The sequence below is a fragment of the Seriola dumerili genome, unplaced genomic scaffold (assembly GCF_002260705.1).
Source record: "Seriola dumerili isolate Sdu_G_001 unplaced genomic scaffold, Sdu_1.0 BDQW01000097.1, whole genome shotgun sequence".
Lineage (NCBI taxonomy): Eukaryota > Metazoa > Chordata > Actinopteri > Carangiformes > Carangidae > Seriola > Seriola dumerili.
This window is the reverse complement of record NW_019174352.1, coordinates 552310-570015: the sequence shown is the minus strand read 5'-3', so window position 1 is coordinate 570015 and position 17706 is coordinate 552310. Positions and strand designations below refer to the sequence as shown.

Here is a 17706-nt window from a genome sequence, read left to right as displayed (position 1 = left end):
AACACGATATAAATAAATTCTGCTCTGTGTCTGCTGGACAATTAAACAGGCAACAGTTTGCTAACAGATTCCCCATAATAACTTTACAAGTGTGTGTTGTGTTCACAGCGTGTTCTGCCCCCAAGTGGCCAATAAAATTGAAAATATGACGGTAAAGTGCAACACTATCTTTTTTAAATACAAACACCTTAATTGTTGGAGGCTTTTTCGCCTTTTGGCTGAAACGTAACAAGAGAAAAAACATGTTAAAAATATGTTTACACATTTTCATAACTCCTTGCTATTAAGCTGCCACAACAAAGGCATATTAATTTTTGATAAAGCTAAAGAAGTGCCTTGTTCCTATTTCATAATGAATTAAAATACTCCTGAATACTTTATGCTCTGCTTTGAGGAGTTTCTGTATGTGTAACAACCAGTGGGGACTGAGTGGGAAAGTCTACGGTGTAGTGTTCATCATACTGTGGGGTCAAAATACAGGAATCCTGAGAACTTAAGTAAAAATGTAACTCACCACTCCATAGGCGACTGTGTTGCTGTAGGATCGGAGCTCGGGGTAAATGTTGGAGAGGAACCAGCTGAACGGTCGGCAGTGGAGTCTAGATCGCAGCGCCTTTCTGTCAGAAATATCCCCAATGTCTATTCCTGAGTTCTAGAAAAGGAAATAAACACAAACACGTACGAGTTTACTTTGCGGGTATCTCACTGACAACCTAGAGCAGTGAAATAAATACAACGATTTTCAGCTTCCAATGTTGCAAGGAATCAGAAATAACAAATGCAGAGTTCAGGGCCTCAGGGTCCTTCCAGCACTACTGCATCCTTAGGACGGCAATACAAGAGCTAGAAATAATAACTGAGCAGGAAGACGGCAAAGAAAGCAACAAAGTACAATCACAGAGAGAAAGAACTGGATTCTGTCATTTGATGGAGATTGTTTTAAAGACCATCTGCAATCAAAATCAAGTTTTTACCAATGTTATCATATCCATATGGTTGTTTTTTATATAATACAAAACATATCACAAATGAAATAAGCAGTCAATGCCATGACTTTGTATTTCCACCTTGGAGCTGCAGTGAACCAATGACGGCCAGGGTTTCATATGTCACAAACCTAAAGAACCGATACAGTCATAAACCTGAAACCTTGTCAGTACAGAGAGTGAGAGTTTGCATTAGCACAACCGCTAACACTGCGTCAGCCACCGCCAGTTACAAGCTAACAAACAACATAAACAAATAACTAGCTTACTGTTCCGATACGTCTTCTAGTCGCCGATTTTGGTGCACAACAAACTCCTCGCTCCTCAACAAACTCCTGCGTCTGGGTCTGACTAACGCTAACCATCTTGACACGCACTGCTCTTTCACCTGTCAACCAGCAGCGGAGGTGGGCGGGGCACAAGGCCTGATGCAGAATTTCTCAATGAGGAAGTAAGCGTATATGTGCTCCCAGCTGCAAGATTTTACGTGGGAAAACCATGTTAAACTAAATATTAATCATAGCGGATTATTACATAGTTTAACATTTCTGGAGAGGAACTTTAATGACATGAAAAACCAAAAAGGATTCTGGTTTTGACGAGTCCAACAGACCAGCCGAGTGTGTCACTGTAACACATTTTAAGATCAAAACTACCCACAATATTCACTTTGATAAATGAAACATTAATAACTGCCTTGTATCCACAGTACAACGATCTTCCTCAGGTGTATTCAACCCTTATTTCATGCACAACTGATCTCCAACGATCTCCACGATGGCAGTCGTCATGGTTGCTAGGAGATCTATGACACAGATTCTGAGCACAAAAAAAGCACAAACACAATTATGCCTACACACACTCTCCCACACAGAGAATAAGCACAGTATCCAACTCTCAACATGCGTTTGTTTGTGCTCTCTGTTCACCTGCAGCGGGACGTTCCAGGCCATGTAGACGTGACTCTTGTACTGGTCCATCCAGACCTCAGCCACCCTCAGAGCGTTACGACGCACGTGCACCGTCAGGTTCTCCGTGTAGGGCTTGTGGGCACGCTCGATGTGGGCGATCCTCGAGCAGGGCAGGACCTCCACGCTGCCGCCACACTGCCACACCTTCAGTCACACACACACACACACACACACACACAAAAATACACACACATTAGTGACTGCAGGGACTTCCAAAATAGACGGTATAGATATTTTCAGCACCTGCCGGGTGCACGCCAGTTAATCCTCTATCCTTTAAATGGGGGATTAAATCTTTACTGCGACTGAGCCTGCTGATAGAATTAATATGAATAAAAAGGTATCACATGAACGCCCAGCCAGGTGGTTGCAATTTTTTTTTTTTACTATTCTGCTATTTGTTGACAGCAGAAACTGTCAAATATGTTCACATACACAAGCCTCGCTGGCATCGTGATAGGCTCATGAACTAGAAAATTAATCTTCCGATTTGGTTCATCATGAATGCGACACCAGTGTGCAGCCTCCTGGCATCTTTTGACAGTTATCTATAACTGCCTAGGTTAATTTTAGCTGTACTACATTACAGGTTTCAGCTCCACTACATAACAAGGTGTATAAGCATGAGCGTATTACAGGTAAAGTAGCTCCATTTATGGCCGAGTCACCAGCTGGTATTCAAATCTTATAACTAACATTTCAACTGCATTCATTTCTTACTCTTCCTCTAACATTTCCACAGCTTTTATCTGCCGTTCTCTTTTTATTGGGCATTTTCGCCTTTATTCTGATAGGACAGTGCGAGATGGACGGGAAGGTTAGGGAGAGGGAGAGAAAGAGGGGATGACATGCAGCAAAGGTTAGGACTAAGCCTTTGTGGTACGCGCTCTACCAGGGGAGCCACCCTTATCTGTTGTTCTTTAACTCACAGTTCATCTGCTCCCAGTGACTGACCTTCAACTGACACTTCCAGCTCAATTTATCCCACTTTGGTCATCTTAAACATTTCAGTGGTTGAACTTCAGATGATACTTCAGTTTCCCTCAGGACTTACCCCCGACTCAACCCTTCAGTGCTTATACTTATCGGAACTTTTTTTCTGCACTTCCATTTAATCGCCGTTTCAACTTCTTTCATTAACTGTATTTTTTTCTTACTTTTCTTTAACTTTACTTTTTACTTTTTCAGGATTTTAACCATTTCAGATGTTTTAATTGAAAATTTGAGGAACTGAGCACGTGTCAATTTTCCTCAGAAGATGTAGACATGTGATCTGCCTTTCAAAGTGTCCTTGGGCAAGATACTGAACTTCAAAAAGTATGTAAGTGTGTGTGTGTGTGTGTGTGTGTAGGAAACGCTGCTATGTAGGTAGATAGGGTTGGTTGTCGTTTTAATTTTATCGATTCAGATTCTGCTTATTGATTATGGTTCTTGTCGATTCCCTATTTGATTCCAAAATGGTTAATAAAGGAAGGTCAGGTGTAGAAAACAAAGATTAAGCATCTTTTGTTTGTCCTATATTTTACCAGTCAGTGACATCACACACCATCCCCACTATCAACACATGTACACCTCATCCAGAGGTCATTTTAACAGTTAAAACAAGCAAATGTAAACAAGATTAAACTCTTGAGCCGAGGCACTTCAAGAAGAAAATAATACTCTGGAAATATTTAAGGAAAAAAAACAAAAGAAACAATGGTGGCTAAGAATCAAACAGTTTTGTAGTCAGAAGTAAATCCTCTCCAGCAGCAGAAACACCAGAGTCAATGTCAAACTGCACGTATTGATCCAAAGGTGAATTGAGTATAGACCGATGTGCAGCAGCTGAACTTTATGATTCACTGCAGCAGCATCAGCAGCACATCAGACACTGTGCATCTTTCAGATCGACGCCGTGCTGCTCAGGTTTGATGTGCAACCTGTTGTCATTAGGAACCGATAAGCAGAACCGAAATTCTTCAGTTCTTTTTTTTTCTGGTTGGAACCTTGGTTTTGATCCGCAACCCCACATATATACGTGCAGTCCATTTATCTTTTTCCATGCTTTTGCCGTGGTAACACACTTTTCTGACTGTTATGAAGTGAACCTTTAATGCTAATTTCACTGCACTGCTTGAAATTCTGCAGAGGTACCTTAGCAATTCAGTGTACTGAAGAAACAAGAGCTGGAGAATGCTGATTTCAATAGAAACGCCTATGCTCTCTATTCCAGTCCTGCACTTTGTTTGTGTGTTTGTGCTATAATCCCTCCTGCCGGCCAGCCTCCTTCCTTGTAACCTTGCAAAGCAAAGAGCTACTGCAGAACAACAGTCAAACTGTAGCACTGGCCCGGTGCCCAGGCAGGAGCACAAACTAGAGCCAAAATCGGAGATAATACATGCTTCCCTCAGAAATACCTCAGCGTTCTCTATAAAGGATTTACAACATGGGGTTAGAGTAGAAGGAACTATTCTTCGAGTATAACAATCTCTGTCTGAGCATGTGGGTGTGCAGAGCAAGATAGAGACTGAGACGGGAAAAAAAGAAAAAAAGCGGGCAGTGAAGAGAAAGAGAAAGAGGAGAGATTCAGGAAGTGTGAAACATAAAACAGAGAGGGTAAAGGGATAAAAGAGAATGGAGATAAAGTGGGAAGTACAGAGGGAAGATAAAGGAAGTGAAATACACGGGGAGAGAGAATAACAGCTTCTCCAAGTCTTCTTGACTCATCCTTTCCGAAAGCCCTTTCTTTTTTCTTGTTTTGTTGTCTTCTCCTTAAATAAAAACCCTCCTCACGTGGGCTGAAACAAGGTCATGTGCCAACTCTTACCCATCAAACGTCATTAAAATGTGTCTCGCTGATTTGCGCGTGTGTCACCCAAACAAAACGCAGCACATTTACATTCCACATCCTCACCGACTCGGTTTAATGTGGAACAAATCTCGCTCGTGGACTCGTGCCTTTAAAAGTTTTAATGAGAAAAATGAAAGGCGTAAAGGCGACAACAAATGAAGTTGTGAATTATAAATTACTCCAAGGATGACCGCCTGATGTGATGAAGAAAAAAGGCATGAGACAATGAGCATTAAATATGCACAATATTACAATATGGTGCACAAGAAGCTTCATAAAAGCAATCTTTATCACAATAGGAGCGTGCAGGCCAGAGATATGGAGCATTTCTGCAGAAACTGGAGAAAAAAATAAAGAAATCACATCGCTGATAACAAAAGGCGCCTGTGTTTGCTGTGACGGAAATAGAAATAGAACAAACTGGCTGTTTTCTGACTTAAACCTCGGATTGAACTCAACACACGATGAATTAGTTAGAGTTAGAGCAATGCCCTTGAGACATGTGTGCAGAACTGATTCTGTCAAAATATCACTGCTGATTTACATAATCATTGATCTGAAATTGGGGCTTTTTGCAGTGCAGGCTGCTACTCTGGAAAAATTCTTCCAAAAAATGGAAATATTGACTTTTACTCGTCATTCTTGATGTTTATAGTTGAGACTATGTGGTATGAAAAAGCTGATAACGATAGTGTGTTTGTGTGTGTCTAGGTGGGCTTGTTTGGCCCCCCCTGTGGCGCTGGAAGTGTTTGCCATAAAAATGAATTGTCAATACTCTGGCAGATGTTGCTTTTAAACTGTTCAATAACATCACATAGAGATAGATATAGAGGGGTAAACATGTCCAGCTCCAGCCCCCACACCCCGCGTCTCTGAACCAACCGTGGAGTGTGAACAACTGCACAACAAGCTCAACAGCAGCTCTGAAGTGCCTCTCCACCAAAACAGGTTCATTTCAGTTCAGACTTTGTTGTCATAGCTGCAGAGAGGAAACTGATTTGCAGCACTGTGCATTACTCCTGGCAATCCAAGTCTCCTCTGTGCTACTGTCAACAGGTGCCCAAGCAATTTGTCTCTACAGTAGGGGCTTATGCAGAATTATGTGCCAAAAGAGCTCTATAATAGAGAATAACCTCTCTGAACGTTGCAGAACTCCTCACGGTCGCTGAGCAGCGGGGCACTAAGGAGAAAGCCATTATCGAACTTATAATACTCGACTGTGGAGGGTCAGTCAGGCCTCACGTGGAGAAAGTCAAGCCCGAGCCATGCATAAACATTTTTATGAGCCAAAGAAAGACACATTACTACCCATGTCCCAAAATGTGCAAAAACAACAGGACATTTTAAGCCTGTGGCACATTTGGTCATTTATATTCATGGCATCATAAAACGTTTATGATATGAGGTCAAAAGCATTTTAAAAAGGGAATATTTAGTGCGCCATGGTTCATGTTATGAGTATCTTTTGCATGTATGAAGCGGAAGCTGAGCCAGCTCCTGCAGTCGCTGCCAAAAGGACCGACCCAAACTGATCACTACTCACTAACCCTTCACTGCAGGGTCTTTCTGTGTGGAGTCGCAACCGCAGCTGTGGAGGGCAATCTGCATTAAGGGGGTTGGATGAGGCCATGAAATTACTAGGGGAAACTTTGAGATGCATTCGCTACGCTCCCTGTCGGCTGCCACCCACAGACAGACGTGTATGAGATAAATCAAATTAGTTTAGAGAGGAGCGGAGGGATGCTTCCTGTTATTTTACTTTATTGTATATGTTCTGGAGGTGTTGCGGTGAGAAAGCTACAACACAAACGAGACATCGAAGGTGCATAAGGGACACTAAGGCTTCCATTTATTTAATCCACTGTCCTCTGAAGCAGGAGCACAGATCAAGGGACAAAAATATTTTTCATGGGTAATAAATACACCAAGAAAACGGCACCTTTTCTTCTTGGGCCAATTGATTGATTTATTTTACTTTCCATACTGCAGCCGAAATAGTATCTGCATTTCCATGGCAGTTTCACACAAAACCAAAGCGATTTTTTTATTTTAGAAAAGTTGACAAAACACAATTGCGAATGGTCTGTGTTTCCACTGAGTGATGTTATGCTAATGAAGCTAGGTTTTCTCTTTTCGCGATATCATTCCACTTAAACATGGTGATGGATTTCCAGCATCTGCTAAGTGCTGGGATGGTGATTTCACATACATCCATCACAATAGGTGTTGTAATATTTAAAGGTTCTTTAAGCAATCGTCATTGCCACTAGATGTCGCAGTAGACCACCAGCAGCTCAGACCAAAACAAACGCCTCTTCAGTCGCAGAAATGACACTGAAGGAGCCGATAAAGACCCTGATGGAGCTGGTAAAAACTTTATGGATGTTTTGATGTCCACCAGGATTTGAACCATTGTCGAATACTCTGTAAAACCACCACATTCGAGCGAATTTGTGTGTTTCCATCATTTGTTTTTAATTCGCAAATGCACATTAAGCCGGTTAATAGAAACATGGTTACTGCCGCCATAAAGCACATAGTGAGTCGAGGCCTTGGTTGATCATTACAGTCACAGTTGCTCACATTTGTGTGATTTCAGTGGCTGTCTGTGGACACTGCCTGCATTGCCGTGTGTCCTTCAGAGTTGGTGTGAATTATTACATTTCGCAATGGTCCAGAAACGCTTAATAAAAACGCTGCTGGTGTCAATTTCCCTGGTAATGTTAGGAAAGTGCACTCACAGGTTTATTGTATGTGCATGACCAAATCAGTTTTTACTGAGCGGCAGGGTGGAAATTAAATTATGAGCATTATTCAACAGACATTCTTCTGCTATAAGAGGAAGTGGAGAATGTCAAGTCAGCATGTCTGCAGACTCACTGTCGGATGGCTTTATTATCCACTTCCACTCCACACTGGCTTTTAATGCTCAGTTTTCACTTACAGGCTTTTAGCTGAGTCACTACATGTGACTCAGGCAGGCAAACAGTATATTACCATATTTTATTACAATATATTTTCATTCAGATTGATTCTTATCCTACACTTCTTTACATTGTGGCAGATTTTAACCATTAAAAGTTGTGCAGAATTAGCTATTAGCAGTTCCTATTTGCACTATAAATATGAATGTGCCGACAACTAGCACTGGATTCATTTTGTCTGTGTGTTCAGATTTGACAAATATATGACTCAGAGAACAACTGCTATGATTTCTGGCACAAACTGTATCAATATGACGCTAAGGATTATTATGGCAAACACACCACACGAATGTGTTGGAGGGTTCAGATAGGACGAAGGTGTAAAGGCCTGTATAACCAAGGTATGTGTCCTAAGCTGCATTTACTCTTCCACTAAATACTGGCACCAAAAAGTAATATAGCTTTACTATAATCAGGGTAAAAAACATTTAAATTGTAAGTCTAAATATTATTTCAGAATTATGATCAAGGAAATAAATAAAATATGAAATGTGGGCAGTGTTCTGCTTGAGTGTCAGTCACAAAAATAGTAAGGTAGGTATTTGCTGCTGGCAAGCTTCATTCTCCTTTTTTCTCCCTTCATACTTTTCCACAGTTTATTGATGGCTAGTGAGTTTCTTTTACTGGGAAGGGCCAGAAGAAAGGAGTAAGGGGGAGTCGGTGCGACGCAGCTACAACTATCAACACCTCCACTGGACACGATAGGACTGAGAGTTAATGACAGTGTAGCTGCATTGCAGTGCGTTTTTCTTTTTGAGGATAGGGGGGCACAGCACAGTAATCACCCATCCATCTTCTCTTTAAGCTCTCCTATCATCGATTGTTCACAGCCGTCCGCGAAAAGCTGAACCTGACATGGTCGAGCCTGAGAGAATTACACATTTTCCAGAGTGTGATCAGCGTCAGCCAGGGCCTGAGCTCGAAACCAAATCTGTGCGTCACCGACACCGCGCTTAAAATCCCCACCACACCGAGCGCGAGTCAACAGTTTCTCTCTGATGTCTCCTGCGTCTGTTAAGTCTCAAAGCTGTTCCAACAGTTGCGTCCTCTCGGGACTGATTTGCAGTCTCAGGAGGATGATGCTTTTGCGGAGCCATCTCTCTCTGAAGATCAGATTAAAGATGAAATCACTGCAAGAACCGTTCACATTGTAACCGCAGTTCAACTTGCTGAAAATTACATAAAACATTTTCATGCTAAATACTGCCAGAAACTGAAATAATAGAAACATTCATCATAATGTGATAAATGTATGTAATGTCATTACATTAGCTTATAGTGTTATCTGGCCTTTGTGACATCATTAGTAATCAGCTCAGATTGCTTGAGTCAGACTAAATGAATAATGTGAATGACTGATAAAGCCCCATTCTGTCAAAGAAAAGGTCATTCTTCTTCCTCTGTATGCTGAACATGTCTGCTGTCCAGGATGTTTCAATCTGTTCGCTGAGAACTGCTGGTGCCTCTGTGGTATATACCACAGAGCCAAATTACACCGTGTTACAGGTATTTTTAGAGTATGGAGCAGTGCATGCTGGGGTGCAGAAATGTATAGTGTCGACATGGGGTCTGCTGTAGATGTGCGGCTAATGAGATATTCTCAGGATATTATGGAGGAGCTGAGAGCTCAACACACACAAATTCAGAAAACATCTTCATCAATTTGACAGCACGTGCTGCAAATGCTCAAATACAGAAATGAGCCGCAAGTAGCACAGACGAGTGTTTCCAGGGGACACTAAAATGTGACGAACCTGGCTGAGAAGCACGTGTTGTTCAGTGCTTTGTGACTTTTGAAGTTAAAAGCACTGAAGTGCGCATGGATGTATTATATTACACGTATTATAATACATCTATACAAGTGCGTCTGAGCTGGATTCATCACTTTTTTGTGTCAAAAGAACTTTATTTTAGACCGACGCGTTTCGGCTTGTGGCCTTCATCAGGGTCATCACAAAACATATTACAAGTAACATTTAAATAAGACAGATTGATATATATATATGAGATATGAGACAGAAAAAATAAAAAACAGCCAATCACATGAGGACACATATTTATCTGCATATGGGTTTTTTTTGCGCCTTTGTTTAAACAAATAAATAAATTGTTAATGTGCAAATGTTAAAAAAGATAAATAATGATAATTAGATATAGGTTGTCAAGCCAACTCACCCTGATGCCGAGCTCCACGTTTTCTCCCCCGTAAATTTCCATACCTTCATCTAGCAGGCCAATCTCCTCAAAGTACTTCCTGTCGACCACAAAGCAGCCAATCAGAGCAGGGCTCCTAAAAGAGACGGTTATCAGAGGAAACAAGGAGGTGAAAAAAATGTTTTTGTATTGAACAAAATGCAAAAATTTTGATAGTTTAAATGCAAAATAATATTCAAGACACACACACAAGCACAGTCCTAAGACACAATTAGCCCCACACTGGGCAACATGGCCCTGAAGATCCATTTTTGCTGCACATTTGAAGCTCTAAACACAGACCTTAGCCTTTCATGAAACTCTATGCATTATGCATTATACTTACAAATGATTCAGCTGTCAAAATGATGCCCTCAACTAACACAACAAATTCAGGACATTATGGGGAAATCCAGGGAAAAAAAAAAAAAAAAATCAAACAGATCTTTCATCAACATCAAACCGAATCAACAGGAGAGAGATATAACTTCTATTGGTATTCACGCTGTCAGTCCCACACATCTCCTCTTAACGATATGAAATACAGCAGCGCCGCAAAAACAGCTTGTTTGGGTGGATTTTTCCTCCCTGTGGATACACAGATTGGCAAACAGCCAGAAACACTGAAACCCCAAAAAATGCAAATAGAAGCGAGGCCCTCCCACCACCAGCTCTCAGCACATCCTCTTCTCTACAGCCTCCAGATAACAGCACAATGAAATCACATGTCTCAAACATCAGAGTTATTATCTCATATTAGTTATTATATTATTATGTATTTTACACTGTTCGGTCTCAACAATGTCATTTTTAAAGTACAGTACACTGAGTACATGAGATAATGTAAAGCGCGACGGAGCCAACAAAATAGACAGATGATGAAACAGCTGTCTTGACCTTCACAGCTGAGAAACCTTTCAAGCAGCTAGTTAGTAGCCAGTAACTGCCTCCGACTGGCTGGTAACGTTATCTTTACCCTTTCATCTAGCAGCAGGTTGTGTCTGTTATTCTTGTAAAATAAATGTTTTCTGTGTGAAATGATGAAAGGTCCGCTCGCTCGTGTTTACGTCAGACGGCTCCTCAGACTTGTGCCTCTCCACTCTGCTCCTCTTGTCTGCTGGATGTGCGTAAAAGTCTGCTGCTGCGCCGCGCCGGCGCCGGTGGTCGTCAGAGCGTGTGGAAATATTAGATTTGCATGTTGGCTTCACCCCAGGCAAACATTTGATCTTTAATAACTTCATAGCATTTACATTTTCCCCTTAAGATTTCCACGGGGGGAATGATAGTAAAACTGTAGATTTAAATGTATTAAACCCCATTCGGAGTGGATTTACTCCTCTAGGGGAGGTAAGGTGATTTCAACATTACCTGCACTGATCAGTCCGGAGCATCTATGTGGGTCATTTTTCACCAGCAAGTTTGCTGGTCCCACTGTAATTCAAATCCTGTTTTAAAGTGGATCTCTCAGTTTTCTCTGCTGGGAGAGCTGCTTGTCTTTTTTACATTTCAACACATTAGCACCATTAAAGGTATGCTGAATTAGCTGTTAGCAGTTTCTGTCTGCAGTGTATCCACGGATGCACTGACAACTACCACTGCATTACTTTGACACCGAAGGAAACTTAAAAATGGGATGATTCACAGGTAAGTTCTGAAGCATCTTTACATCTACGATTCCTCTGCAGATTAATAGATGTTTATTTGCAGCGGACATCAGAGACTGATATCCTCGGGAAGAGTAAGTCACACTGAGTGATATCAATGTGTGTGTCATGTCTGTGTGTGAGGATTTGAATGAGTTATGACACAGAGAAGACGAACGACTCAAATTCATCTCACGCAGCGGGGCCCGTCTTTGCCTCATGTCTCTCCCTCCGTGCCTCCTCTTTAACGCTCCCACGCCCAAGTTACTGAAGAGCAGAGCGAGCATTTCATCCCCCACCTCTCCGTGGACGGTTTTTGCTTTTCAAAACTAAATCAAATGGTTTTTACTGCTCACAATGCATGAAACACAACTTAGTGCTGTCGTGAGATATGAGTTGTAGTGAGCTGCAGAGGAGTACAGATCCTTGATGAACAACATTAGGGGCACAAATGTGCTGCATGCCCCCCCCCCCCCCCCCTGGCAAATCCCCACTGCCCTCTGTGCATTGTGCCCTGTCAGACAGTACAGCTTTAGCATTTGCAAGCACAGCACCACTGTGTTAGAATATGACTACAAACTTTGAAACGAGTTTCATGTGAACACAGTATAATATTAAAATAATAAAGATTCTTAAATAGATTTTGACACAGGGCCCCTGTAAAGAACAGGGTCACAGCATTATTCAGTAACACAGGATCACCTCAGCTGTTCTTATACTTCAGAGCTGCAAATTCCCAAACAAATTTCCAGTTAATCAAAAAGCAGTTTACTTCCAGTGAACACGGGGCCCTGGGGCAGTTACACACTTTGCCCGGTCTGCGAAAACCCAGAGTTTTCACTTGAATTTGTAAAAATGAAACACGAAATATACATATTTACATCAGAAATAAATCATGACTTTAATAAAATGCCTGAAAGTCACTGACTGCTACTTGTGAGCAGATACAGTTTCAAATTGCACTTGAGACGAAGCAAGACTTCGACAGAGGATAGAAAAATAAACAATTGGAGCCATTTATCTTCCTCCATTTCAATATTGAGCAGGATATGTCCTCTTGTCTTTGTCCAAATCTATAAACACTGCATTATTGATTTTCTGGCCATGAACCACAGCGGCGGACATATTATCCTTTTGCAGGTAAGGAAGGTAATTTCGCTCTTGTTGCCGGGCTGTTTTTTTTTTGTTTTTTTTTTCCTGAAGCTGCCTCTGCTGCACAGCCAAGCCAATCTTTATCTGTCATATTGGTAATGTTTTCCTGCCAGTAACAGTAATGAAGATCTGGATCATTACATCCACTTCAGGTTATATAAAATCACCTGCTCGTCCTCTTAAAGCTGTGTAACTGCCCACCGCCTCTGATGAGACACTACATTTACCAGAATTTACATACATAATTATTCGTGGGGATTAGTGTTTCGAGAAATTATTATGTAAAAAATAATGAGCTTAGTAGCCTAAGTGATCTTATCAAACCTACTCCAATATGCTTCAAGGCAATTTATTAATAACGAACACTGAAGTGACTGTTTATTTTTGCTGGTGTTTCACTTCTTTCCTGATACAACATCGTTTTTTTTTACTGTATCGCTCAAAACAAAGGTCTTGCCGTCCTTCCTGCATTTACCTGATAGGGGCTGTGTGGTTGCGTTGGATCCACCAGGACTTCGGTGGGTTGAGGTATCGACACCACAGCTCCCAGTCAAAGCCCTGAGCGGACAGCGGGTATTCCTCGATCTCGAAGGTGTCGTACTTGATGTTGTCGAACGAGGGAGACACCACCCGGGTGCGGTCCTCCTTTATTCGCTGCAGAATAGGCTCCGCCCTGTGGGTCGACAGAGCGCAGGTAGAATGTGTTAAAAAAAAAAAGAAAAGAGATGAATTAATAGTCTTAGGGCGCCAACCCGTCGCTCTGGGATACTGTGAGTAATCATTATGACGGTTGAACAGAAATGTGAAAATGAAAATGGAGAAAACTAAAAATGAAAGTCACAGTAGTTTTGAAATATCTCCAGGCAAGTTCAGGAGTTTGATGTTCAACAAACGTACAAGAAATAAAATACAAAGATTTGTACCACAGGGACAAACACATACCTCAGCTAAAACAAGACCTGGCCATCGACAAACTCATTCTTCTTCCTTTTGTTAAATGCCCTGAAAACTTGGCTTCATATCATAAGTAATGCTCTGTGGTGACACTGTTATTCATGACAAAAACATTATTATTATCGTTGACACAGGGACCAAACTGCGGATGAACAAAGGTAACGACGACCCGGTGATGGTAGTCAAGAAGACCCAGAGATTGCTGGAGACCAAACTGAGACTAAATACTTTTTTCTTTTATCTCCAACATTTCTCGTGTAGCCAGAAACAAAACTCCAACTGAACATTATTGCTGCTCTGTGTGAGCTGGATGTGTAAATTGGCAACCATTCGTATGAGTAACTTGTATTTATCTGCTTTGTTTTAATGTTTCTTTCTTTTCTGATGCCATAGTGGCCAAAAGTCAATTGATGCAACTTCACCTCAAGACTCTGAGAAACCATGCAACTTAAAGCATCTGCTTTTTATAGTATAATAGTAGAATCATAAAAAAACATATAAATGACAGGAGGGAGACCAGCTGGATAAAATAACGTATGAGAGAGGAGGAAGTGAAATGAGGATGTGAGGGGGATTGTCAGTCCAGTCTGGAAGCTGGGGAGTGAGTCTGCAGTCCTGACTGGATTAGGAAGGTCAATCGACCAGTGAGCGGGGAGGATGGAGCTCAGTCAATGACTGGAGGTGCGCTGGCCTTGGCTCCTCAGGGAAAGCAGAGCAGAACCAGTGCGAGCAGTAAGGCGCTGCTGGTTAGAATGGAAGGTCCTGGAGAGATCCCAGTGCACCCGACCATGCGGGAGAAATCAGATCTGCCGGGGGTAAGGTTAGCTGCAGCGTGAGGAGTTCAGGGGTTCAGCACCTAGAGATCACCTTTGGATCTCTAGAGTCCAACTAGGAGACACCGAGAGCCTGGACTACAAACTAAGCTCTGCCTTTGATCAGGTAATATGAGATTAAGTGGATGTTGAGTGTCTAAGCCGCAGAGCTAGCTGAGATTACGGCCTTACACGTCGGACAGCTCTTACGATTCTCACAAGGCTCGTAGGCAACCTGGACAGTAATCACAGCTGCTGTTGCTGCTCATTATAACTTCTTGTCTTGTAAACGCAACAATGGCCGAAGCTCCCGGCAAGACACCGCGTTCGGTGGGAGAGAAAACGTACAAATAAGCCCTTTTTAATGAAAATGATAAGAGCATTTACATTAATGCACTCCGCTTGACACAGCCAGGCTACTTATCTGGTTCTAAATGTTCCTATTGATCTGGACAAGACACGACTGCTGACTGGAGAGAGAAAAATAATAACTTTATATTTGTAGCCTTGTGGGACACGTTGCCAAAAGCTGTCGTTTAAATACAAACTACCCTTGACTGTCTCATGAGAGAGAAACCACAATTGAAGAACCTCGCCTTACAACCATTCAGGTTTTATCAGTCCAGCTGTGCAGAGGTAATACCAATCACAAAGTCTCATCATCAGAGGGGAGGAGGGACTCTTTCACTCTGCACACTGATTGTTCGTTAGGTGATAAACCTCGCCCCTGGGTTACTTTTCTCATTTCTATACACACATCCACGTTAACACCGACACGCACACAAACATACAGCGAGCCCACACAGAAAGGCTTGAAATCTATTTACTGGGGGGGGGGGTCAGGTAGCCAATCGATTAGTGAGACCCCCACATCAAAGAAAGCCCTACCTTTTCAAGTTAGAGGTGACACTGTTCACACTCTATGTCAACCCAGAAGAAATCATTTTCTCACACACAGCTGAATGCTAAAACGTTGGGTGCTGCGAAATGTTGGGAAAGATTTCAGATTAGCGGAGGGCAGCGGTGTGGTGCAAGTATGTGGCATATACCCACTTATTTTTTTTCAGTTTGCATTGTGTATCCCCAGTCTTAAATCTATAAATAACATCAATACATTTACAGATTATATATATATAAATATAATCTGTGACAGGGTGGGTGGGTTTCAGGAGGAAGGAGGATTAAGACGAAGGTGTTAGTCGTGGTAGACAAAGGAGGAGGAGGGAAATGTCTAAATGTTTCTTTTTCTGGTGCTATATCTGGCGATAAGTGCCGTGATTAGCACTCTTTGTCACATGCCCGATTTCATGCCTCTCAATCCCCTCCTCAGATTCTTCTTCTTCCTTTTGCAATTGTTGAAAAATGTGAGGGGGTTTAAAGAGAGAGAGAAAAAAAGTGCTCATCTCCAGCTGAGCTCTTTCTTTTGTATCTGTAAATCATTTGATTAGTCATAGACCAATACCCCTTCTGTGGCAATATGTGGGAGGTGTGTGTGTGTTTAGTGTGAGAGAGGGAGGGAGAGAGAGAGAGAGAGAGAGAGAGAGAGGGAGGGTTGGAGTGGGTAGAGGATGTGAGGGGTTAAGAGCCTTGTAAGTGTCTTGTTTCTAATCTGGAACACAGCGGCAACAAATGTTCTTTTGGATACAGCTCAGACATTATAATGAAGTGTGTGTGTGTGTGTGTGTGTGTGCGTGTGTAGAAGAGCAGGACGAGCTTGCAAGTGCGTTGCTTGCTCATGAATCTATTGCACTTGTGTTTGTATGAGTGTGTGTGTGTGTGTGTGTTCTCAGTCAAGTGGTAGTGTGTGATATTTTTCTGCCTGTCAAAATGATGAACAGGTACACGGCGCTGATGTCGTATCCAAGTGTTTTAAAGAGGCGACCTTGAGGTGACGCAGTGTTCACAAGTCAAACAGACTGACATTAGAGTCGAGTTTAAAAGAAAAACAGCACTAGATTTTCTGTCAGAAAAGCTAAAGCGTTGCGAAGGATAACGTGTTATGAACCTCAGCTGTCTTCACCACAGCGCTAGATGACACATAACCAGCTATGCTAATGAGGTCAGTAATTAACTAGTGTTCCCATTACTCACGGTACTTAATGGATTCATTAGGAAATATTTCCACTGTGTGTCAACACACTTGTCTTGACATAATACAAGGATGGTGTTAATGTGAACTCCATCTCTTTAAAGGTTAGGAGTGAGATTTATTTCAAATAAATGGAAATTTTCCTCATTAAAATGCTAATGAATGCAACAAGAAGCTCAAAACTCTGATCAAGATCATCTGCAGTAAAGAGGAAACATGGAGTCTAAATATGAAAGCACCAGCATGAAACAGAGGATGGACCAAATCTTCATGCCTGTGTAATATGGTGGAAGAATATTAAAAAAAAGTAGCTATAAAGGAACACTGCAACATTTTGGAAAATAGATTTGTTTACTATCAGTCAAGCGTGCCCTGTCCAGTGTGTCCAGCCGTGCCTGGCACACCAGCAGCGCCCTTGGAACCAGGGCGAGATTAGAAAGTATACATCTTAATATATTATAGTGTGATGATGTGGTAACATATTACACCGAAGTACACATGGATTAAATAAACTAATACTTATTTAAATGCACAGTATGTAATTTCTGCCGCTAGGTATCTCCCCATAAAACCTCAACGCTGACACGTGCATGTAGGGGATATGACGTCACTGACAGGCGACTAAATGAAACAAACTGTTCCCACGATTAAAACCACATATGCACTGAGAATTGCTGGAAACATCTGGGATAACGGATGTACACAACTCAAAAAATATATAACATAAGTGTAGGTATTTTTAAACATCTGAATGTGGAAGTTATACATCATAACTTTAAAGTACAGGTTCTCCCTTTCTCCCATTTTTAATCCATTCAATCTAAAACTCTGAATGTCACTGTTGCTTCCCAAACACAAACTATTTAAAAGTTCATAATAACATTCGACTGCTGCCCAGAATGAATCATAAATCGTAATTTGTTCAGGAGTCATAACAGAGTAATTTGTCCCTGATGAAAAATGTTTAAAATATGTTCACAAATTTAGAGAGTGTAATTAATATTTTCCTCATACATCATATTTCATCCACCTGCAACCGTTCCGCTGTTAAACATGTTCACGTTGCCTGCATCACTAACACATTATAGG

The 17706-nt window shown here is 41.6% G+C and overlaps 1 protein-coding gene across 1 annotated transcript in view; it reads right to left on the bottom strand.

Moving 5' to 3' along the window:
- Window positions 1–17706, bottom strand: part of LOC111222513 (polypeptide N-acetylgalactosaminyltransferase 18-like) — a 130494-nt gene that overhangs the window by 27950 nt on the left and 84838 nt on the right. The window contains exons 5-8 of the mRNA XM_022746270.1: window positions 13238–13435; window positions 9950–10064; window positions 1916–2101; window positions 515–652 (exon numbers count right to left, since the gene is read on the bottom strand). Of these exons, the coding sequence (XP_022601991.1) occupies window positions 515–652; window positions 1916–2101; window positions 9950–10064; window positions 13238–13435 (637 nt within the window). The remainder of the gene's footprint in view (window positions 1–514; window positions 653–1915; window positions 2102–9949; window positions 10065–13237; window positions 13436–17706) is intronic.